At 55.4% G+C, this 24,050-nt stretch overlaps 1 protein-coding gene across 1 annotated transcript in view; it reads right to left on the bottom strand.

Annotated features, from left to right (window-relative positions):
* Positions 1-3,083: 3,083 nt before the first annotated feature.
* The window catches only part of LOC142093207 (receptor-type tyrosine-protein phosphatase V-like), a 35,335-nt gene continuing 14,368 nt past the window's right edge, over positions 3,084-24,050 (bottom strand). Inside the window, exons 15-39 of the mRNA XM_075174162.1 lie at positions 23,385-23,657; positions 22,612-22,884; positions 21,465-21,734; positions 20,707-20,985; positions 20,334-20,468; positions 20,017-20,227; positions 17,221-17,288; positions 16,923-17,049; positions 16,545-16,592; positions 16,000-16,093; positions 15,029-15,119; positions 14,395-14,471; positions 13,431-13,565; positions 12,731-12,853; positions 12,078-12,238; positions 11,594-11,729; positions 10,924-11,003; positions 10,053-10,140; positions 9,473-9,563; positions 8,645-8,721; positions 8,159-8,293; positions 7,507-7,629; positions 6,827-6,984; positions 6,093-6,228; positions 3,084-3,743 (exon numbers count right to left, since the gene is read on the bottom strand). Coding sequence (XP_075030263.1) covers positions 3,684-3,743; positions 6,093-6,228; positions 6,827-6,984; positions 7,507-7,629; positions 8,159-8,293; positions 8,645-8,721; positions 9,473-9,563; positions 10,053-10,140; positions 10,924-11,003; positions 11,594-11,729; positions 12,078-12,238; positions 12,731-12,853; positions 13,431-13,565; positions 14,395-14,471; positions 15,029-15,119; positions 16,000-16,093; positions 16,545-16,592; positions 16,923-17,049; positions 17,221-17,288; positions 20,017-20,227; positions 20,334-20,468; positions 20,707-20,985; positions 21,465-21,734; positions 22,612-22,884; positions 23,385-23,657 — 3,449 coding nt within the window. The 3' untranslated portion in view covers positions 3,084-3,683. The remainder of the gene's footprint in view (positions 3,744-6,092; positions 6,229-6,826; positions 6,985-7,506; positions 7,630-8,158; positions 8,294-8,644; positions 8,722-9,472; positions 9,564-10,052; positions 10,141-10,923; positions 11,004-11,593; positions 11,730-12,077; positions 12,239-12,730; positions 12,854-13,430; positions 13,566-14,394; positions 14,472-15,028; positions 15,120-15,999; positions 16,094-16,544; positions 16,593-16,922; positions 17,050-17,220; positions 17,289-20,016; positions 20,228-20,333; positions 20,469-20,706; positions 20,986-21,464; positions 21,735-22,611; positions 22,885-23,384; positions 23,658-24,050) is intronic.

Below are 24,050 nucleotides of genomic sequence, written 5' to 3'. Positions count from 1 at the left end.
GCCCCTTTCTGAGGATGCAGTCGTGGCCAGGCTGTTGGGAGACCCTGGTAGCTGCGCTTGGCAGAGCAAGGGAGGGCTTGTCTCTGCAGAACCCCAAGCTGCTGTGAGGTGATGCACAGCCAAAGGGGCAACGACCACCCACCAGGGTAGGGAGCCAGCAGTACAAGCCCCACACACTGGTTGCCAGGCTCTGGAGGGCAAAACTCCTGGTAATCCTGCTTCTGCGCCCCTCACAAGGTTCCTGCTACCTCATGGCATTGGCTCCTCCTTCATATCTTCACTGTCACTGTGATCGGCTCCACTTCGCAGGTCAGGGCACTCTGCAGATGTTCTTGAAATCCTCTGAGACGAAGAGCATTAGGTGTTTTACACATCGTAAACCATGCTGGGACATACAGATACAAACGCTTGTCGGTGTTCAGTGGAGACTGCACACTTTGAACAAGAGCCTGTTGGGCACCAGGCTGAAGATCGCGTCTACACACATCTTTGAGACAGCATCTGGGGTTTCTGGGCTGTGCATAGCAAATGAGAGCCACAGGCTGTGTCCAACAGCACCAGCAGGGAGATGCTGGAATTGGATCCAGGTCTGGCTCATCTCTCCCCTGTTTGAGAGAACGAGCACCAACCCTTTTCCTACATCAGCAGCTCCCTCTCTCATTCCTGCCCCGGGACCTCTGCCTTCGTGTGCTTTGCAGGTCAGCTGTGCTAGGGCTAAGGCAGTGAGGAAAGGACTGACAAGTGGATGGGATTGGGCCTCCAGTGTGGAAGTATCAGCACTTTCACTGTCCGTGTAGGGCTTGTTAGAGTGGACTTGCAGGTCCTGGCAGAAAGGCTAGTCTTGTAGCCCAGGAACTATTTTTAAGGCTGGATGAAGCTGGAGGGTGAAAGCTGGACATCAGGGTTGTTTCTGATGGAGGTCTAAGAATGGGTCTATGTGCATGTGGCAGCAGGCCACATGGTCTTTGAGGCTGCTCCTTCTTGGGTGTTCTTGGCATAAAACCCCCAACACTACTGAGATTTTGTGCTGCTGGGCAGGTCTAAACTTCACCAGCCTACCAAATCAAAACTCTGGACAGACAATGGGCACATCATTCTTTGGACCAGATTTGATTTTGCAGCTTCCTTGCTTTATGTCAGGCCTCCAGCATGCACCAGTGTGTTCTCCCATGGTGCCCCAGAAGAACATGGCAGGTGGCTGCTGCTACAAACTGCACGCATCTCATGAGCAGCAAACAGCTTGACCCCACCAATCCTGCCTACTGGGCTAGGGGGTCACTGGGAGCAAACATTTCCTTGCTGTGACACTTATCCTGCAGCATAAGCATAGTTTAGGAGTTATTGGTTACATGAAAGTCATAAAGCCAGCAGGCTTCCTGTGAGCATATGGGCAAGTGCCAGACTCCTCCCAAGACAACATCATAAATCCTTTTGTGCACATAAGAACATCCACTGAGTTTTGCAGGCCTTTTTCATGTTGAAAGTATTCACACATCCTCCTGGAAAGCTCTTGGCATGTTGGCATCCAACCAGAAGTAGAAACGCTACAAATCGCTGCGATGGTCGCTTGTGCAGGCTGAGCAGTGAGTGACCTGTCACATCATGCTGGTGGGTGACCCTGGGACAAAGATGTAGTCACATGGAAACATTTTCAAGCAGCAACTGGATCCATGACAATCCAGGTGAGGGTGGTCAGGAGCAACTCAGGATGCTCTGACCTGTGGTGAAGACATCATTGCACACACAGAGTGCCCAGGGTGGGGGGAAACAGTGGGGGAAACCAGTCCTGTATGGGGCTAAGGCCCTGCACCATCTTGGTTTCCTTTAGCTGATGAGTGCTGCAGCTTGGAGCTGGGAGCAGAGCAGGGAATGCAGGGAAGGAGAAGATGGCAGAGGGGACTAAGCGGCAGAGAAGCCCTACCTGCAGTATGGAAGACATATTTTGTGCATGGAGAGACTGCTCCTACGTAGCTGTGCACCGTCTGTGTCTACACGTGGGCAGTGGGTGCAAAGGACAACAGGCAGGTTCCCACCCCTGCCTGAACACATGGCTGGCAGCTGCACTGCACTGGTGGGTGGTGGGGATGGGAATTGGGTGGGCACAGCAACTGCCAAAGAGAAAAACGTTGTCTGGGGAGAGGGGGAAAAGGTGCTGGGCATCAAACCCAGTTGCAACGGAGGCATCATCCCAGTGCTGGGATGGCTGATGGTTGCTCACGCTTAGGTGCCCTGGGTGTCCCACTCTGGGGTGCAGACAACAGGATCCTTGTTTTGGAAGAGGGAGAAGCTGTTTGTAGAAACACAGGGGCAGTAGGATGAGTGGCCAACTAAGTCCCCCACCTGGGGCTGTCTACTCCTTGCAGTAGGTCTTGGGATGTCCTCATCATAGCTGTTCTGTCTCCTCACCCCACTCCAAGGCAGCTCCTGCAGGGCATGGTATTGTGGGTAGGGGTGTGGGCCCAGACTGGGACAGGAGTGCTGCTTTGAGACTGTACCATAGCCCCATGCTGCCTGAAGGGGTGAAGGAGAGTAAACGGGTTCCCAGATACAGTTTTTTCTACCCCAGGAATATGCTCGTGAAATCACCTGCTTTTTTTTAACTCTTCCTTCTGACCTGCACTTGGAGCTCAATGAACCAAGTCGCTACTTGCAATTTCAGCTTGTGCATGGCCATCCCTGCTTGCAGAGGCAGCGGTGTCTCTACATGTGGCTGCATGGACAACCCAATTCCCGGAGCAGCAGCCAGTGCTCTGCAGTGAGCCACAGGGTTGCCAGCTGCTTGCCAGCATGTCAGCTGGGCCAGGTGGCTTTGCCCTGGTCCTCGGCTCTTGGGAGCCAGCAGGTTCATAACTTCAAGCCCAGGCTTCAGAAAATGTGCCTCTTCCTTGTAAAGCTGAGGGTGGGTTGGAGGCTCACTGCAGAAGTGTTGCCTCAGTAACAGGAGCAGATGAGAGTGAGCAGAAGCTGCTGTTTGCCAAGGGCTGCAGTATCTGGAGTGCCCAAGGGCACCCCATCCACTGCCCACGGCTAGGGACACAGCTGCCTTGGCATCGCTGAGACCCCACAAAAGCCAACCCAGCCTTACAAGCACACTCCTTCCTAGGGCTGTTTATTGTTTGTACCTAAGACTGATCCACCAGCCGAGACAAGCCAGCTCCCACCATGCTCTGCCCACAGTGGTGTCTGAGACCTCAACACACCTGGTGCCCATGGGCGCATGGAGGCTGCGGTCCCCAGTGCTCATGTGAGACCTCGGCAGCCTGTGGGCGCCAGGCCTGTCCAGGAGCAAGCCCAGGGCTGCCCCTTCTGGGCTGAGGGGCAAGGGCACCACAGACCCCCGCAGCCAGCGCTGCGTACTGCAGTGGGGTTAACAAACCTTCCAGGCACCACGAATCCCAGGAGATGGCCAAAGCAGGGGAGCATCCTGCCCAGCTTCTCGCCGTGTCTGCACCAAGGGGCTGCAGCAGTGCGTGGCAGGACAGCACTGTCCATCTGTCCAGGAGACCCATGTTGCTGCTAACACCATGTGGGACGCGTTGGTGACAGTGCCGGGGTAGGTCCTCTCTCGCTGCAGGGCTCGCTCTGAGCCAGGAGCCCCACGGTGCTCTCACCCCAGCTCCTGGCTCCAGACAGGACCCCGCAGAGGTGGAGGGCAGGACGGTGCCAGGAAGTGCCGAGCAGTGTTAGGGTTGTTGCTGAGCGATGATGTCCCGCATGCAGGTGTACAGGAATATGTACTGGTCCTGTAAGAGAGAAAGGGCAGTCAGATTTCTGACAGAAGCCTCCTGGTTGCAGAACTAACCCTGCAATTTGCCTTAAAAGGTCCTAATTAACTAGCAGTGTCTGATGGCAGAGCAGGTTTTGCTGTCCCAAGTGGTCCATGTTTGTCCTGTGTCACCAGAGTTGCCAGAAGGGAAGAATCAGGCCTGGAGCTGCAGTTACACCACGTTTGTTTCCTCCTGCTTCATCATCCCTGTGATGGGGATGAGAGCAACATCCCCATCTCAGATGGGGAGGAACAATGTCATCTGACTTCCTCAAAGTGCCCCAGTGGCTTTTGGACGTGCCATGGTGTTGCATCCAAAACAAGACTGAAGAGCAACTCCAGGGATGCTGCAGGGCAGCGAGCGCGGAGAGCTCTGCCCTGCTGGAGTGCACAGGGTCTGGCAGTGACCTGAGGCCAGGAGGGAAGACCTCTGGAGCAGGAGTTTCCCTTGGTGGTAGTCTCAGTGTACCTGAGTCAAGTGCTGACAGTGGATCGGGGTAGATCTCTGCAAGCTCTCAGAGGCAGAAAAAAAGATCTGGGTGGTTTTAGTCCAGTTGCATCGTTTCTCTATTTTTAAGATCACCAAAATGATCCATCAGTACCAAATGTGGGTCCAGAGGTCTCAAGTCCACTGTGGATTTGATATGAGGTTCTGCTCAAATGCCAGGCTGCTCCAAGATGATGCTGGGCTACAAAATGGCAGGGCTCCGGGGAAGGCAAGATGTGGGAAAGGTAAATGAGGTTGTACTCAATGCACAAAGCTGGAGGGCAGGGCCAGCCTGCAAATGATGTGGGTCGAAATCACATGGTAGCCAGGAAGGGGGGATTAGGGACTCGACAGAGGGGCCCCCGAACAGCTCACTAATGCGCTGGTTAAGCTGCAAGTCACGAGGAGCCTCCTCCCCTGCCGGCGGTGGGTTTAGCCCCACGGAAGGGCTGGGAAAGCCACAGATCACACAATGGCTGCGGTTCCAGGTCACCAGAACGTGTTTTCAATGAGCCCAGCCTGATTGTGAAATCCGGAGTGACAGCCCAGGATTGACTTCAGACCAGGCACAGTCAATGCCTGGCCAAATGCAAGAGCACATCCCCAGAGACACACGCCGCGGTGGAGCTGGGGGTGCTTAAATACAGTTATCCATGGACAATCCCTCAAAGGTTCATCTTCCCCCTTGTTTGGCTACTAAACCACCCAAAAAATCAGCTGATGCTCCCAGCATGAGAGCAGCGTGCCCTCGCCAGAGATAAAGGGGTCCTGGCAAGCTCCCACAGTGATGGAGGAGGCTGGCAGCCACATGGCAGCGGTGTGGGGCTGGAGGGCAGCCCTGCATGTCCTTCACTGGCCATGCTGGGATCAGAGCGACCACTGCTCGCGGCAAAGTGGGGAGGCAGCTGCCTCTGCTGCCCCCCCTCAGTGGGGTAGCGGCTTTTGATCGGCACTTGCTGTGCCTTTATGGGCACATTGTGTCTCTGCTCGGCAAGACCGCTGCTGAAATACAAAGAAGCTCTGAAGCAGGGGCAGTGGACGCCTTGCCCTCCTCTGGCTCCCACCATGCGCATGGTTCACATTAATTAAGAATGCGATTAGCTGCTTGCTGGCGGCTCTGCAGCTGGGGAGCCCCGGAGAGATCTGCCCCAATTCTGCTGTCCCCTGTGGGGAGGGTTTCCAGGGATGCTGCATCAGCTGGTTCAGCGTTTGCAGCAAATGAAAGCGCTGTCCAGAGAGCATCTGTGCCGCCAGCACCCATCAGGAGCGGCACGCTGGAGGCCTGTGAGGCTGGGCTGGCGCAGCACGGCAGGGCATGGCTGCGGCACCATCAGACAGTGCCACAGCCCATGTGGCTGCAGGGCAGCTGCAAATGCGGCAGGATGTCCCACTGACGCGGCCCCAGCTTTGGCAGCAGGCTCTGGGTGTGGGGGATGTAGCAGGGAAAAGGCGCTGGACAAGGGGAAACCCAGCAGACTCTCGGTGCCCAGGCTGACAGCCGTGTCCAGAGGCCAGGGGTGAGCAGGCAGGTTTGTCATGTAGGACATGACATGCTTTCCAAGGCAGAATGGGAAGAGTGCCTTGCATTTATCGTGAGCTCACATGCAATTTAACCTATTTTAACTCCAGAACTGAGGAGATGGAAAGCCCTTCCCTGGGAAAAGACCGTGCCCTTAGCCCTCAGCGGCTGGCAGAGGAAGCACCAGGGGAGTGGGCAGCACAGGCTGGACAGGCTCCCAGGTGGCAGGTAGCACCAGGGGAGTGGGCAGCATGCTGCCAGTTCCAGGCAGCTCAGCATGAATGTCCTGTTCTGCCCGGCCCACGGTTCTTCCCACCTACCAGCGTTGGGGTCATGAGACAGCAGCTTCTCATCAGCTGGAGGGTCACCCCGTAGACATCCACGATTCTCTCGGCTTTCATCTGGTGCAACAGGCAATCCAGGGAGATCAGTGTCCCCATTTGGCTCACGCCACTGCTGCAAGGGACAAGGGAGGGTCATTGATGCCAGGCCAGGTTGAGCTGAACCTCTTTGGAAGTGAGCACCAGCCCAAGAAGTCAGAAGCCCCATGAGAAAACATGCAGCAACTGAATACAGTGGGGATAGGGGAGTGTGACCACTGGTCTAGGTGGCAGGGAGGCCTGTGCTGACCAGGGGAATGGGACTCCAAAGTGCCCATTGAAGGAGCCTGGAGACCCAGCCTATCCTGCCCTGCCGAGCTGTGCATCCCTCACCCAAGCTCGCTCTGTCGATGTGCCAGCTGTGTTGGCTCCTGTGGGACTGTGAGCTCTCCCCGGCTGCAAGCAGATGAGGATGTCAGGGCTGCTCCTAGGGATGGCCCAGGCACCTCAGCCCAGGAATGCCTGCTCCCTCCACGCTTGCCCCAGGCCCAGCCCTGTTTGCCTTGGCAGAGCGCTGCTTCATCTGACCTCCCAAACTCAGAGCTTCCCTGGCTCCCATGGACCTACTCTCAACAGGCCCCAAAACCTTGGGATCCTTGGTGGAGGGCGCAGGCTTGCTGGTGGCTATGCCAAGGTGCTGTGCTGCCCATGGATGGACCAGTAACGTGATGTACCTGCAGTGCAGCAGGAGAGGACCAGCTCTCTTTCGGTGGGGCATGCACCGTCTGACAGCAGTGAGGAGCTCCAGCAGGCTCTCGACATCTGGCTGTTTCTTGCTGCTCCAGAGCATGTATAGGAACCGTTGTACCTGCCTCTCCTTTGCTTTCTTCTCCTGGTGAGACACAAAGAGTTGACATGGCTGTTGGGGAGGGATGGGTGAATTTGGATGCAGAGAAGTCCCAGCTCTCCAATCCTTAGGCTGTCAGATGCTTTCCTGAGCTAACTGCTAGCTTCTGTAAAGCTGTCCAGGCAGTGTCTGCTGGGGCATTGCCCATCACCCGCGCAGTGGGTATGGTGCCTCTGGCAACCTGCTCTCCTTCCCCACAGCACTCTGACCTGCCCCTTGAGAGGGAGACTGAGAACTGTGTAGACCTTTTCAAAGAGGGTCAGAAAGACCTATCAGCAAGGTGTGGGTGAAGCCTCCAATCCTCTCCTGTGCATCTCCGATGTCCGCTCAGCAGATGTTCTTCTGGATGTTGCGATCTAGATTCCCTCCTGCATCTGTGGACTGCTGGCACTCTGCAGCTCAGACAAGTGTCCATGGACCTTTTGGCCTTTCCCCCTACAGACCTGTTTGCTAGCTGTGAAGAACATCCCAGACAGTGGGAGCCAGGCCAGCCCCATCAACACATACGTGTTTCATTTTGAGCTGGATACACCTCCATCCGGAGACAAGCTTCTCTGTGCCACACTGGATGGTCAGCATCTTTGTGCAGAGAGAGTCTCCTTCCAGGGGCCAGCATGCCTCACGTGGGACCTGTGCACAACAGCAAGTTTGGCTTCATGTTGACGGTTGACGTATTTCAGATCGGTCACCTTCAGAGGGGTCTGTGATGGGGTTGGACCAAGAGCACCCACAATATCACTCTATGTCAGTTCATCCCCTAGCTAAACCCTGGGGGAGTTTTTGGAAACAACAGCAGATTGCATCCAGCTTCCCTGTTAACACAGAACTTGCTGGACAGTGGGAATCTGCTCAGCAAATGCTCTCTGCCTCAGATAGACAGAGGCCAGAGCTGCTGTCCTTGAGTGCCACGGAGATGCAGCTTGAAGCGTACCAGCTGAGTCCACAGCCATGGACCGCATGGTGGGCAGACAGAACCTGTCTTCCATGACAAGCAGTGGGACTACTTTGACACAGGGTAGGTTCAGCTTTAGCTAAGCTGGATCTGCACCCAGGCTTCAGGAGGCAGTGACAAGAGTTCAAGTTTCAGAGCTATGGTAGCTTCCAGCTCCATTAAACATATCCCTGCTCTGCCATGGCGCAGGCAGGCACGGCACCTTACCTCCCCCTTCTCCTGCCATGGGAGAAGTGTTAGGATGGTGTGAACGTCCTGTTCCCACACCAGGGTCCAGAAGTCCTCCATGGTCAACTTGTCAGGGCCCTGGACAGCCAGATACTCCCTGCTGGAGCTGCAGCCCTGGGTGGGGAATGAGAATGTCACTCTCCTGCTGGAGAGGGTGGCACAGGCACCCCATCAGCCCAGGTGGCTGCAAGAGAGGCCAGGAAAAGGAGGGAAGATCAGCAGGTCAGGAGACAAAGACAGAGGAGAAAGCACCGAGGGAGGGAAGTGGGGACAGCCCAGGGCCCCAGGAGTGAGGCAAGACACGTCCTCAGTCCCCACAGTCCCCTCTTGTCCACACAGGATCACAGCAGCAGTGACTGGTGGAGCCATGCAGGAACCAGGCAGCAGGGAGTGGGTGAGGATGGGAAACAGCCGTGGCAGGACCCAGGCAGGGGGCTTGGCATTGCTGCTGGGGGTACGACTCACCGGGACACGCCACACCTGCAGGAGACCTGAGAAAGGGCCCTGTTCCAGCAGGGAAAACTTCACTCTGGAGCGATCATCTGCAAAATATGTGGAAGGTAGAGGGAGCCAGGGCAGCCTTGCACTCACACAGCTCCTGCAGACCGACTGCCAGACTCCACACAGCCGCACAAATCCAACGTCCCATTCACCATTTTTCTGCAAAGGTCCTCCCCTCTGCAGGCCTCTTGTTCAGCTCATGGACATTGGTCCCCAAAAGACAGCCCTGGGGCTTGTTCTGGAGATGCTGGAGGGGAATCCTTTTCTGTGGGTGGGAAGGAACCTTTGCAGGTCTCTATCCCAACGACCTGCTCAAAGCAGATACATGTAGTGCAGGTTGCTCAGCGTCTTGGCCGATGGAGATCTGCATATCTCCAAGGATGGAGAGCCTGCAGGTGCTCTGGGCCCCTGTTCCGGTGTTTGGCCACCTTCATGGGAATACTTTTTTCCTTATACTGAGTCAGATTACCCTTCCAAATCATCCCCTTTGCCTCTTGTCCTTCCATGGTGCACCTTTGAGAGGACTCTACATTTTCTCTGTGCCCTCCCAGCAAGTAGTTGAAGATAGCAATAAGATCTCCCCTTTGTCTTCTCTCCTCGAGGTTGAACAAACCCACCTATCTCAGTCCCATACATCATGTGCTCCACACCCGAAACACCTTGGTAGCCTTCTGGTGGACTCACTGCAGTGTGTCAAAATATGTTTTTTGTACTGTGGAGCACCGGCCCTCGTTCAGCCTGGCTCCAAGCAGGTACAGGAAGGAAGAGGATGCAAGGTGTCACAGCACTTACATGGAAGGATGCTGGAAGAGGGCCGTGTCTGCTGGTTGCCTGAAGATGGTGTTGCAGAGCTGGCTTCTTCCTTGACAACCTCTAGGAGCATCTGCCAGAGTAAAAGAGAGTGGAGGAAGGGTCACGAGGAGCAGGAGGAACTGGGGACTCCTGAGGACACCTGGCCTTGGCAGAGGGGTGGTTATACTGCACACGCAGAAGCCTTAGCAGGGGTGCTATGTGACCACCTCTGGGGTGGGCTGCCAGGTCTGATCTGCGCTGTCAGGAGATGGCTGCATCTCTGTGTAGGAGAATGGTGTTCAGGTAGGTCCCTACCCTGCATGGGGTCTGGGAAGGAGGGGGTCATGAACAGACCCTGATCACTGCAGATGCGTGAGGGAGCTATATGCCTGAGGACACAATGTCATGGAGAGGGGACACTGCCAGGACAGTCAAGCACGTGGAAACTGGGGCATGGGGCCCACTCAGCAGGCACTTCTCGGGTGTCCCACAGCCTGACCAGGTGCTATCGCTCCCCAGGTCCCTCCAGTGCATATGGCCATGGCAGCAGTCCCTGCACCCTGCCCAGGGCAGCTCTCACCTCGTACTCCCTCAGGAAGCCCACATGGGACTTGGCGGCCTTTTGGGTGTAGTGCTGAGCAAAGCTTTTCAGTGGGATGGGGCAGGACCTGGGGAGAGAAACTGGGAGTAAGGGTGAGGTTGAGCAACCTCAGTAGCATCCAGGGTGTGTCTGCAGCAGGCGGACAGGCACCTTCACCGCGCAAATGCCGGGGCCCTCACAGGTCCCCAGCCCAGCTCTGGCCCATGCCAACCTGCTCTCCCCTAGACAAAGGCAGGTCTCAGATGTCGCACAGCCCAGGGCCCACTCCCAAGACTCAGCAAGGACAAGGGTGTGCTGTTCTGAATGAGGGAGGAGAGAGTTTGACTATGAAGAGAGATATCTGACCTCCAGATGTAGCCTCAGAGACAACGAGATAGGTGGGCAAAGCCATGCCCAACCTGACCCTGCTCCCTCCTCTTGGCCTCCATTAGAAGGGACAGCCCAAGGCCACCCAGCTGCCATGAGCCCCTCCAGTTTGAACCCATCTCTAGGGCATCCCTGTGGGTTGGGAAGCCAGGGGCTGATCCTTCCCCAGGACAGCTCTGCAGCTCTTGGGCATTGGTGTAGCCCAGGAGACTGGCACTGGAGGGAAGGGGGATGAGGTCCCCCAAGCCCTCGCAGTATGCCCACTGACTCACACCTAGTTCTGGGCTGGGCTCCCCATGCTGCAGGGAACAACCAGCCCTGGGCTGGTCCCCCTCAAAACACCAGGTGGGACAGCTGGCTGGGCTTCCCTGTCCTTCTGTCCTGGAGCCAAGGCTCAAGCTGGGGTCAGGATCCCAGCTTGCCACCTGAAGGGGCTGTGGATCAGGGTGGGTAGAGTGGCAGGCAAAACACAGCAGGCCCTTACCTCTCTGTCCCTGATAAACCCAGGAGTGGTTCCTCCAAGATCTTTTCCAGGATACAGCTGTGCAGGAAAATATACTGGGACTGGAAGGCAAAGGCAGACAGCAATGTAGAGCATCGCACCACGCAGACGGTGTGAAAGGGTGGGTATGGCACTGCCTAGTGGGCAGAGGGTGTCCTACATTCATGCCCCAAGAGCCCTACATTCATGCCCAAAAGGCCCTGTCTACTTCAATCTCAGAGCCCCTGGATCCCACCATTGGGTCGGTCTGATGTCTGAAGGGTAGTACTGACACCTTGTCCCACCCCTGAGTACTGGAAATATTAGATGGGCTGTGGCCATCACAGGCCAACGACATGATGTGGGTTAAGAATTGCCTGCAAAGGACCTGATCCTGCTCCTAGGTGCTCTGGGGTGTTTATGAGCCTCCTGGGAGGTCTCTGAGGCTCTGCATGTTGCTGCTGTGGGTCTGGCAGGGCATGAAGCTGCTGGAGACACCCACAGCTGCGCAATTTCCACTCCAGCTGAGCTGCTGCTTTGAGCGGCAGAGTGTCAGGTTGGGGACCAGCCTGGGGGTGCTGGGGCTGGCTGGCCAGCTCATCTGTCTGCCAGCCCAGCTAGCTTTTATGCCATGGAGCAAGGGGCCTGGGGGAAGAGAGAACAGAGGTATTACCAGCGTCTGAATCATCAGGTAACGGTTCATCCGCAAGGCATAAACAACACCAAATGTGTCCACCACCTTCTCCTGCTTCATCTGCTGCAGCAGCCGGTCCAGGGCAATGAAGGTGCCACTGCGGCCCACCCCAGCACTAAGACCACAGACAGCAAGGGTTAAACATCGCCTGACCCCACAGCCGATGGGCTCTTCTCCCACTGCTAGACATGGCTCCCAGATGCTGCACCCCGGGGCACTGGTCCCAGCACAGCATGGGGTTGAGGAGCCATTCAGACTACCCGGGGTTGGTGCTGACGATCTCCAGCTGCCGCGTCCCCTGGGACTGGGGGGCAAGCTGCAAGCAGACCTGTAATCCCCAACGCCCAAGCAGGAGACTCTCTACAGACCAGCCTTCCCTCCCAGTTTGTGCACAAGTAGGACCGTTGTCCCCCATGCCCTCTCCCATCGTCCCCTCCTGCCGTCCCCCGAAGCAGAGCCTCGCCTGCAGTGCACGAGGGTCGGCCCCGCATCCTTGGTGCTCTGGATGTGCTCCCGGACCAGCTCTCTGAAGGTCATAATGGAAGTCGTGGACTCTGGGATCCCATGGTCAGGCCACGCTGTGTAGTGCAGGTGGGACACGTGACGCTCTGCCCGGAGACCCTCCTGCCAGGGGGGATGTTGGTGATTGGCGTGCAGCCCACTGGGATAGGGGCATGCATGCACCCCACAGCCCTGGGAGCACCCCAGGTTTTGGGGACACCCAGCTCAGCTGCAGGGAACAGCCAACACCAGGTCTGCTGCAGTGCCTGGTGGCTCCTGCTCCCTTGTTCTCCCCCATGGTCCCCAGCCATGGTGAGGCACGTGGAGGTGGCAAGGAGGAGACCTGCCTTTGACCGCCAGGGAACTTCAGTGCCCTTGAAGCTGCAGGCTGTGTCCCAGTGCAGGGACATGGAAAGGAGAGAGCAAGGGTGGACAGCAGGGGTGATACACATTGGCAGTGACAGACTGCTCCACAGGGGATTGGGTCTTTGAACCCTGCTAATGGCAGGGAAAGGAAATTATGCCACCACCACTGAGGAGGAATGCCACTCCATCCCATGCAAACCCCCAGCCCTTGACAGGTCCCTGAGTCCATCCTTTTGGGTCCTTACTCACGTGCCACAGTTTGAACTCGCGCATGGTCCACTCCTCGGAGCTGCTCTGCGTCAGCAGGTGGACCTGGATCTGCCCGTAGGAGACCGGGGCAGATTCGGATGGCCAGTAATGATCACAGAGGACCTAGAGCACAGGCAAGATGGGGTCCCAGTGAGGCCAGTGAGGGCCCAGGTCCCACTAGGTCACCTCCTGGCTCCCTGGGAGCATCTGGAGAGCAGCAGCTGTGCGGGGAGCCAGGGCAGGTCTTGGGGAGCAGGCAGGGGTACTTCCTCTTCCCACCAGGAGCTTTGCAGGGCACTCCCCCACCTCCCCTTTGTTTGGATCTCAGCCTCCTCCTGAGAAAAGGACCTGGGTGGGTCTCATCATCCCTGGAGACTAGAGGAACAGTCCATGTGTGGTGTCTCATCCAGAGACAAGTGGTAATTTCAGACACTGCAGAAATATCTGAGGGTGATGGGCATGGTTCCAGCCAAGCTCCACTTTTGCCCCTTCGTACCCCAAGCTAACCCTGAGCTGCATACATCAGCCTCTGTTCCCCTCAAACTGCCTGTTGGGGAAGCTATGTGGCCCATGCTCACCCTGGAGCCACAGCTGAGCAGGGGTTGGTGGAGGGCACAAACCCAGCCCTGGGCTCAGCTCACACGACCAGGTCTGGGCTTGTCTGGGGCTGGCACGTGGAAGCCCAGTGGTGCCAACCTACCCGTCCGTTCTCCATGCACACTGTCAGCATGATGATGTTGCAGACGTTCTGCTCCCACACCAGCCTCCAGAAGTCCTCTATCGTTTTCTTCAGGGGCCCCTGGGTGGCAATGAACTCTTGCTGGGATGTATAGCCCTGAGCAAGAGGCAGACAGGAGGAGTTGGCAAGTTGCAGAGGCAGGTGGATCCTGCCCTGGGACAGAGTCAGTGCCTGGTCTGCTTTTGCAGTAGAGGAAGAAATGCCCATTGCCCTTAGCCCAGGCTGGCACAGTTCCCAGGCAGCTGATCTAAGAAGCAGCTGATTTCACAGGAAGCATGTGCTGCCCAACACGTGCTCTCTACGTATTTGGAATAAAGACGTGATCCCTGCCGTTTCCCTCCAAGCAGTTCCTCATTCAGCCTAACCAGGAAAAGACAGATCTGGGTCTTTCTTGTGCTCCCCAGTCATTGCTGAAGGTAGGGCGAACATGCAAGGTCACAGGCTGCTTCTTTGCCTTTGCCCCTTTGACACACACATGCCCCGCGGATCCACACAACCACGCGTGCATGCTGTGTGCCCTGTCTGTTACCTGGGAAAATCTCCCGGATGGGGGATGTGGGAACAGCTCCGGGGTTGTTCAAATGCAACTGCACAGACCAGAAGGAGAAAGAGCAGACAGACAGATGGGGCAGTAAGCTGGGAGAGGATGGGAGGATAGTCCTCAAGAAGAAAGCAGAAAGCCTTGCCAGTCTCCCCACACTCACACCTCTGCATTCACAGCACTTGCCATCTGACGATCTCCATCAACCCCTGCTAAAGGGAAACAATGCATCTCCGCCTGACCCCCAACTCCTTGCCAGTCTGTGCCAGCTGTGGCTTCAGTGGCAGCTCTTGCCCACCAGCCCTCACAACCTCAATCCAGGCAGAGTTTCTCTGATGGTGCCCCATGGCCATGTCTCTGTGGGGAAGGCAAGTGGGATCTCACAGGCATGAAGTTGGCATTGATGTAGTCTGAGTGTGGATCCTCCCCCAGTTGGCTCAGCTTGACCCGAGAGTGATCGTCTGAAAGAGACCATACGCACGTGTGACCCCCCAAGGCAGCCCTTCACCAAGACATAGCCATCTCCTCTTCACCTGGGTAACACATTAGAAAAAGCCTCAGCAGCTCTGCTAGCTCCATGTATGCAGCCAGCAGTGGGGCTCTGTGCTTGCCCAGGCACCTTCTCCCTGGAGAGGTGAGCATTGCCTGCCAACTGGGTTAGCAGATGGGTAAGAAAGCAGAGCTGGTATCATGAGGCTCATCAGAGAAACCATGGGACACTCATGGTCCCACTTTGGTCTCCAGCTGGGTCCCATCCCTGAGCTGGGCTCATCCAGCACCTGCCCAGCAGCGTCCTGGAGGAGCTGAGGAGGTTGGTGGCTCAGTCCTGGCTCAACCCTTAAGCCTTGAGTCTCCAGCAGGAAAAGGGAAATTGAGGCCCCTTGCAAGACTCCTTCTCCCAGGAGAGGAGCCAGGCACTGTGAACCCTGCAGCAATGCAGGGTGAGCCCGTCCCTGTCCATTGCAGCATGAACTCCCACCCCGGATGATGGGGGGAGGAGGAAGGAGACAGCACTTACAGGGAAGCACGTGGGGATATCTGTTCTTGGAGATGTTGGCTGGTAGCTCAGCCTCCACCTTCGGCTGCTCCTTCCCAACTTCCTTCAGCTCCTGTAGGACAAGGGAGAGGATAAGCACAAGTGTCTCTCTGGAGAGCTCCTGGCCAGCCCAGCTCCCTGCTCATGGCCAACGGCTGTGTCTAGTGGTTCAAGAGGGTCACCTATGCATGAAGAACTTCTCTACTCCCTCACGATAGCCTTTGTACTCTGAGCCATAGGTGGCTTTTCTCAGTGCCTTTTCCAACAGCACTGTATTTAAAAGAAAACAAGCCCAAGAACAAGTATTGGGGAAAAAAAATCTCAGAAATCAGAAGTCTACCAAGAAGCTCAGAGCATTTTGTGCTGAGAAAACAGAAACATCTTGTGCTGCTTCTGCCTCTGTCCTCACTCAGAAGGCCAGTGAAGGGTGATGTGAGGAGGGCTTGAAATCACTGGTGGGACTTTCAAAGGTGCTGGTAGCAGAACAATTCAGAGCCTGCAGATGTTGGCAGTGGGAGCCAGTGAAGCTAGCCAGGTGAATTTCACAGCCTGGCCCTATAGCTCTGAGAGTGCTCCTCGACCTTCCTTCTGGCTGCATGCTCTTTTCTAACACTGTCAAGGTGGATCTCACTGCAACACCACTCAGCACCTTTGCCTCCAGTCCAGGCCTGGGGCCCTTAGCTTTGTCCACCAGCAGCTATGGACAGTGCTAGTTCACCTCATGCCACAGACAACACATATTTCTACCAGAACTTAACAAAACAGGTTTTGAGTAAAGGAATTGCCTGATCACTTGGTCCATCCAGTCTTTAGCCTCCAAGATTGCCTAGTAGGGTGGTTAGATTGCTAGAGAGATGGGTTACTGTCCCTGGAGATGAGGAGTCCATACAGGCCACCCAACAGCTGGGGCATGAGCTACCTAGGGGGAGTCTCTAGAAGGAGTCTCATCTCACCTCAAACTCCTGGAAAAAAGCGTGGTTAGCACTTGCTGTCTTCATCTCATAGTACTGCTTGAAGTTCTGTATGGGGATTGGCCGATGGACGTTTCTGCATGAAATGAAGTCCAGAGGAAAACTTGCCTTAGCTATTGGGAGGTCTGGCAGGCCAGTCAGGTGGCCAATGAGACAGCCCAGCTTTGAGATCTGCAGTACCTGGATGCACACACACAGGGATGGTTTATAGCCCACGTCATTGCCCGGGGAAGTGGGGCCAACAGAGCATTGTTTAAATATTGGGAGGGATTTCAGGATGATGAGGATATTCCCCTACTGCAGAAGCCTTGCAGAGGAGGTGTGGACAATGCATTTCCACTTCCATTGACTTGGAATGGAGCTGGGCAATAAATACTGAACATGGAAAAGCCTAAGATGTAAAAAATAACTGAAGGAGAGGAGACAGAGTTGGATTTTTCCTGAGTCAAAGCACGAGAAAGGAAGTAGGTGAAGGACTCGGGGACCTGCACTGGGGACACGCAGAGAGGGAAGACTCCAGCACTCACCTCAAGCTGTAGGTCACCATTTCCTGGGGCAGGCTGCTCTTCTTGGTTCTAGAATCAAAGCATGGGAGATGTTACTCTTCCCTGCAGAGGCTGAGTGTATGGTGTTCCACTGGCTCACGGAGCACCTGTGAGCAGACAGCTCACATCAGGCACACTGCCTTGCACATGTGTAGGGTTCTGTGAATTAATTGCACACGGGCAGCTCCCCTCTCCCCTCTGCCTTTTGATTCTGTGCTTGCCAGGCACAACTCCACTAGCGGGTGTCCAAGTTTGCCTAAATCTCATTTTATACCCACTCACTGCTCTTCCTCTTGGCCTGGCCCTGAAGGTTGGGTTTCTCAGCCTGCACCCGCCAGGCAAGAGGTGGCTCATCCTCACCTCTTTGCTCTGAGGTGTTTCCAGTAGACCAAAGTGAAAATAGCTGCAAGTGTCAAGAGAAATCCCACGACAATTCCAGTGATTATTGGCATTGAGAGTGGAGTTGTGTCTGCACTGGATCCAGCAGCTGGAATCAAAGAGATAGAACAGACAGAAATAAAAGTCAGTAAATGGCTGCATTTACTCTATTTATTATATTTGCTACAGCCTATGATCTCCCTCTGGCTTGCCATTGTCAGGTTGTTAATTATCTCTAACCTGCACAGCCAGGTAGGGAAGATGGCATTCTCCAACGTACCTGAGAACATAGTGAACGTCACTGCAGGGGCTACTGGGTCGTATTTGGTGAAGGCAGCGATGCTGAACCTAGGGCAAAGCAGAGTCCTGCCGTCAGGGGCAATCTGAACTGAGCACAGCCCCCATGCAGCCAGCACCAGGAAGACCCAAGGGAACAGGGCAGCTGCCTCTGGTTTGAAATATTGTATTGGAAGAAACTGGTTTTCTGGTAGGGATTTAAGGAATGGTCTTTTCTCCTTTTTCTGCCTCTTGGACAGAAATAGGGAAAGACAACAGTAAGTATGGAAAATCAAGTTGGGTTGAGTCACTGTCTCAGTTCATGTCAACCCATTAATTGGGTTGACTTGAAAAAGCTGAGCCCAGGTGACTGTTTGAAACAGGGGCACCTCAGCTGCGAGGCCTGAGCCCTGACCCATACCCTTCCCCCTGCACACAGAAGTGGCTCGGGCATCCTCTTCCCTGTGGAGATCTGCCCTACATCCTCCGCCTCCCAGAAGCGTGCACACCAAGTGTCACAGCTCCCTGCAGAGCTGCCTTTCTTAGGAGCAGGTAACCTGGAAGGGTAGGTCTTCTTGTGCCCTAAATGCAAGCCAAGGCTTTCGATCATAGCTTTGGATTTTAGCAGCCAAGAGTTTGTGGAGCCCAGTGTGGGTCCCTTCTGGCAGTACCCCGGACCCAGCTGCCAGAGAAAAGACCTCTTTGGAAACTGAGCCTGCAGATGGCAGGCCATGGCATGAGAGATAAGGGCTTGTGGATAAATAACTCACTGAAAGATGGGAAACAAGGGCTGGCTTTCAGAGTGGAGATGGGCTGTCAGAGGTATCCGGTTTTCACCACACTACTAATGATTAACTAGGAAAGCAGCAGGGTTTACTGAGGATACACGGTGTTTAGGGCAGCCAAAATGAAAGCAAGCTGTGAAGAGGTGCAAAAGGATCTTTTAGTCCTGAGTAATTGGACAGTTAAGTACATGTTATTCAATCACGGTAGGTGGGCTAATGACACCCTGATGGCTCTGAATTAGCTGCTACCCTGCGGGAGGCCGATGCTGGAGTGAAAAGGGCAGCTGGGAAGCAAGGAGGGCAGATATACACTCTCAGATATACACTGGCTGGACAGTATTTGGGGGGTGGAGGGGTACCCCAGTGTGTTTGTGCTGTTGCTAAACTCCTCTCGAGGCCTGGCCTCGAGAGATGGGTCAGGCAGATCTTCGTCTGAGCCGACGCGTTGCAACGGACCCAGACTGCACCCCGGGCTGTCCCTGTCTCAGCCGTGATGGCTGGAGCAGAAGGCCAGACTGAAGCTGCTAAGGTTAAGCAGTAAGACTTGCCCTGCCGTGCCTGAGGGTGAGTCGGGCAGGAGCCGTTAGCAATAAAGAATAGATGGGCTTGATGGGCAATCAATCTCCAACCTTTTGAATCAATTGGAGACTCCCGTGACAGTCCAGGGGTCAGAACACACGTGTTGGGCATGGGATGGGAATGCATCATCACGCAACTCTCCTGCCAGGCACGATAATACAGCACCTAGGGAGAGCCAGAAGAGCTGTTTGCTCTTGATGATCCTGCTCTGTGTGGGATTTCCAAGGGAATGGCTCTCTGGAACTCCCTTTTTTTCCCAGGAGAAGGAGCCATCTCCCACTCCCCTGATGCAGCCCAGTGTTAACACCAATCTCTGTTCTCCGCCAGTGCTGCCCCAAACAGCAGCTTGAATTAAGAGCCCCTGTATGGCAACATGTGTAAATCTAAAATGACTCCATAAGAATCAACGTAAGTTTTTCATGTAAGCGCAGAGTCTGCACATAGCAAAAGCAGAGAGAGCGAAGCAGAAACGAAGAAAGGAAGGAGAGCCAGCAGGTCCAAACCCAACACCAGGGACCTTAGCTCCACTCACCACAAAACTTAAGGGCAGGTCTAATTCTCATTTTACTCATAGGGGAAAGTGAAGCTTGCTTTCATGAACACTCTCTCACAGTCTTTCCTTCTCTTTTCCCAACACTCTCAGCGACTTCTATCACTAGTCAGCCACCCTTGCTGTAAGTTTCTTTAAACTGAAATGGGACAACCTTCCAGATTCTGGGGGATTCCTTTGTCAGAGGAATGCCTGGGGATATGGTCCCTGTTTGATGAAATTGTGAGCTGCTAAATTAACAGAGGACTGACTAAAGATATGATTCTTTGTCTGTAGTAGAAAACCTGTTTTACCATCAACTATTTTAAAGCTACCCTATAATAAAATAAGTATGCTTCTACATTCATGTTCCTGGATTCTACTTACTGTCAAATAAGACTCTGAATTTATGAATATTGTGATCCCTGTGTGTGTCTCACGGGGAACTTGGATCTTAGCCTGTGCATTTGCTACCCTCAACCTTTGAGCCCCCAGTTGTGTAGGCACCACTTGAAATAATGTTTCTGAATCAGTTTCATTTTTGCACTCTATGAGTCTGCATGTGGCTCTGAGTCACATGTAAATCCCTACAAATAACAGAATCCATTTTAGTTTTTACACTGGAGGTGGACATGCCCAGCTCCCGAGGTAACACATACAGCCCTTGTCAGCCTCAGCTTTCACTTCTGCTTTCCTGCCCACTTACACTGTCTAATACTCTCCAGTATGCCAGCCCTTGCATCCCTCAAACACTGCTTGGTGGAGCAGCCCCTGGTTCCGCTGCTGGGGGTCTGGGGAGTACGAGGGTGAGGTGACATCCAAGCAGCTGGTGGCAACTTGCAGGGATATGTGCAGTCCCTTTTCTCTCCAGCCCCTTCCCCTCAGGAGGGATGCTGACGTCTCTCACCTGTACTGTTCGTTGGCTTTCAGCTTCCCATTGCACGTTGCCCTGGACTGGCCACACTCCTCGGTTCCCACTGGCACTCGCCAGGTTTCGGGGGAGCTCCTGGGGCTCGGATGGAAGGGATTGGGGATTAGCACAGCCAGGTAGGAGTCCTCTGTCCCATAATAGTGGTCATACCATGTGCTGGACATGATTTCCCGGGTGGGCCTCAGCACTGAAGGGGAATGTACAAGGTGACAGTGGTAGTCCCAAAGTGACGTCCAGGGGACCTGCTGCCCTCCAGGGAGCCACTGCAGATCGGGATGTGCAGGGGCACTTACGTGAATCATTAGTGGTAGCAATGACACCGTAATATTCAATCTGGCCGTTCTCCTCGCTGAACAGGTCAGATGAAATGATAACCGTGGAGCTGGCCTCCACCTGGAAGATGTCTGCTCGCAGGGGTGGAGGCAGGGCTGGAAAAGGAACGAGCAAGCACAGCCTGTTAGTGCGTCCCTGCTCCCACAGACCCACCACACATTGCTCAGCCTGTGACTGGTCCCAGCATCACTGCCCAGAGCCCTGACCCACTGCAGTTCAGTGCAGGACCACAGGGGGCTCACAGGCATCTGAGAGAGTCCCCGGGTCTAATTAGCAACACTGGGTGTCTTCTCCTGGCGTCTGCGGCAAGACTGTGGGAAGAAGGGGACTCACCCTCCACTGTTGTGTTGCAGAGCAGAGTCACAGCCTGACTCCTCATTGTGTTCATGCCCACTGCGCTCACAACAATTCGGTACGATGAGTTTGGCCCCAGCCCCTCCAGACTGGCCTCGCTCGTAGGGATGCTCATGACATACTTGGAGGTGGGAGGTCCATCAGAGACTCTCTCTGTCACCACCTCATAAGCCTCCACATCTCCAGGAGAGCTGGTCCAGTTCAAGTAAAGGCTCCTTGACTCCGGTAGGCATTGCACATCCTCCACCGGGTTTGGCTCTGCGAAGGAGATATGGCAGGCTCTGTTCTTACTGGATCACAGAAATCCCAGCCTCAGCCCATGCGTCAGCCCAGAGCCACTATGGTCCTCTGCTGCCTGTCCCTAGGTCAATGGGAGAGGAGCAGAGCTGGATATCTGTGACCTGGGAGCCTTCTGTGCCAAGGGCCACAGGACAAGGCAAATGGGTCATGGCCTGAGCAGATGTCTTATAGGAGAAGCAGACCCATGGAAATTTCTGCAGAGTCCACTTTGCTTCACAGGTAGCCAGGCCATGAGGTGATGGGAAGCCTCTGTGATGGTGCTAGCTTAAGGAGCTGATGGCTACCAGAAGGTCACCTTGCTGGTTTTCCTTTTCTCCCACCATGAAGACTTCCCATGCTTCTGTTGACCCAAGGGCTGGTCAAGTCTTGAGGCCACCCAGGCATTTCTGCCCCTTCCAGCCTGCACTCCGCCCATCCCCACGGCAGCGCATACTCACCCATCGGCACTGCCAAAGGCTTTGTGCTGCTCCAGTAGGGCCCGGCCACGCAGCTCAAGGAGACAGAATAGTTCCTCCCGGGGATCAGGCCCTGGAGGAGGTGCTGGACTTGCCCTCTGCCGAGAGCATGCCGCCAGGGCAGCGTGCTGTTCCTGTGATCCCGCAGCCACAGCTGGCAGTCGTCCTGCTGTCCAGGGACACTGCCCCAGGAGATGAGCATCGTGTTGTTCCCTTCAGCCACCGCAGAGAGATTTTTGGGAACTGAGGGGGCTACAATGAAAACCACACCAGGGGAGAGTTAGAGTCATGCATGTGCTCTCTTCCATCCTGTAGAGATACAAGCAGAAGATGGGTAATATGCAAGGAAATTTCATGTGTTCAGTGATAACATTTCTGCAGCTGCTGGCTGCCACTACCAGAAATGACATTTAAATGGCAATTGGAGGACATGCAGAGTGCGGAGCATGAGGAGGTGGGTTCTTCCTCCTGTTGTTTAGCAAGTTTCATTAGAGACCTGCCTGAAGGGCTCTGCACGTGACTCCCAGCACTCTGCCAGGGGCTGGCTGAGCATGGGAGCAGAGACCTCTGGATTCCCCAAACAAAGTGCTGGGATTGTGGGGACAAGCACATGAAAAGGCTTATTGTGCTTATCTGCAATTTCCACATTCCTTTAAAAAAAAAAAAAAAGCCCAGCCTCCCCTTATCCCCCATGCCAGGAATTTTCTGAGTGCCTGGGAGAAAGGCAGCAGGGATGGTGGGGTGTCCCCCCTGGCTTAAGGCCCCGTGGCCTCCCAGGATGTGGGTGTCCTCTACCAGAGCAGCACTCTGGGATCTCTTGCTCTTGTTCAGTCACCCACGCCTGGAGGAGCCAGCCTGTGTGAACGGTGGGGCCACGAGCTGGAGGTCTGCCTCCTGAAACTGCGACCACGGCTGCCAGGCTGTCCTGTGGGCAGCAGAACTGCCCTGCTCTTCCCTCCACTGGGGGCTTGCACAGCCCATGATCCCATTGCTACGGTGCGACCTGCAGCTTCCAGGCAGCAGTCCCAGCCCCGTCCCTGCCCCTTCCCACCGCAGGTGCTGAGCCCATCCGCCTGGGGAAGGCTGAGCCTCACGCATGATGTAAGGACCTCCAGCTCTTGCCACTTACTTGTCCAGTCACTGATGTTCCCCGCAGAGGCTGCGTAGGGCCCTGCCACGGACACCACTTCCAGCAGGTATTTGTGTCCTGGAGCCAGGCCAGAAAAGGTGAATTTGCTGATGCCTTTCCCAACAGATACGTTGGCTGCCACAATACCTGATCCCGAGTGATACAGGAGGAGCCTGTAACTGTCTTGCCCTTGGGGTTCAGCTCGCCAGGACGCGCTCAGCCTGTTGGGATACCCCTGGTTCGTCATGTACACGTTACGGGGTGCCAGGGGGTCTGGAGAGACAGGATAGAAGATGTTGTCAGTGAAGGATCTGAGGACACTGCCTGGGTACAGGACAGGGCACTTCGTCTCGGCTGGATGGCTGCATCCACCAGCCTGGAGGCAGCGAAAAACAGCTTCTGCAAGCTTCAAGTGGTACTTGTCTGAGCAGAGACAGCCCTGTCCCAGCTGGAGCAAGACACCCCGGGATGGGAGAGGAGGGAGCACCCAGCCGGCTGGAGGGGAGGGGAAGGTGAATGCCCCTGTCCACTGCTCCCTCCTCCGTGCCTCTCCTCTGAAGCACAGCCCCCAGAGCTGCAGCTGGTCTAATCCAGGCTGGTGAAGCTGATGGTGAGGGTGGGCAGAGCCCTGCTTAGTGCCATGGCACTGACATGCCCTTGGGTTCAGGCAGGCCTTGGGGTCTGCCATGACGGTCAGCGGTGCCGTGTCCTTTGCCATGAGCCTTTGTGACCACCCAGCAAGGCACGCATCACCCTCAAAACAGGGTACTCACACGTCCAGTTGCTGACGTTCCCTGCAGGTGTCCAGTAGGATCCTGCCATGGACATCACCTCCAGCACATACTTGCTTCCTGGGTCCAGTCCCGTGAAGGTGAAGTTGTGGGTGTCTCTCCCAAGCGAGGTTGTAGCTGCCACGGTGCCCAGCCGTGCGTGGTACAGGGTCAGTGTGTAGCCGTCTCGCCCCCCGTCCGCTGCTGCCCAGGACGCGCTCAGCCTGTCGGGGTGCCCTGTGCTCAGCAAGTGCACTGTGGCCGGGGGCAGCGGGCCTGGGGAATCACCAGACCTGATGTTAGGGACTGGAGACTGTGCAGAAGGAAACACACTTGACGGGACATGGTGCAGCAGAACAGATGCTCCCTGAGGGCTGGGACACGAAGGCCCCCTCTGGCACACTCCTCCTCACTTTTCTTTTTTCTGCCCCCATCCCACCCCACCTTTAATGCTGCTCACCCTTTGTGATCCCTCACATGCCAACCCTTCTTCATCCAGGTCACCCTCATCCCTATAGCCCAGCTGGAGCGCCTTTGCCACCGCTGCATGCACAACATCCTCCAGCACCCAGCTGGCATGCAGCTGCCTGGGCAAAGCTGGCACAGTGTCTACACTCTGTCCAGCCCTAAAATCTTTCTGGGTGGGGAGAAGTGTTGGACTAGCAAAGA

The sequence above is a fragment of the Calonectris borealis genome, chromosome 26, assembly GCF_964195595.1.
Source record: "Calonectris borealis chromosome 26, bCalBor7.hap1.2, whole genome shotgun sequence".
NCBI lineage: Eukaryota > Metazoa > Chordata > Aves > Procellariiformes > Procellariidae > Calonectris > Calonectris borealis.
This window is presented reverse-complemented; position numbering and strand designations above follow the sequence as displayed.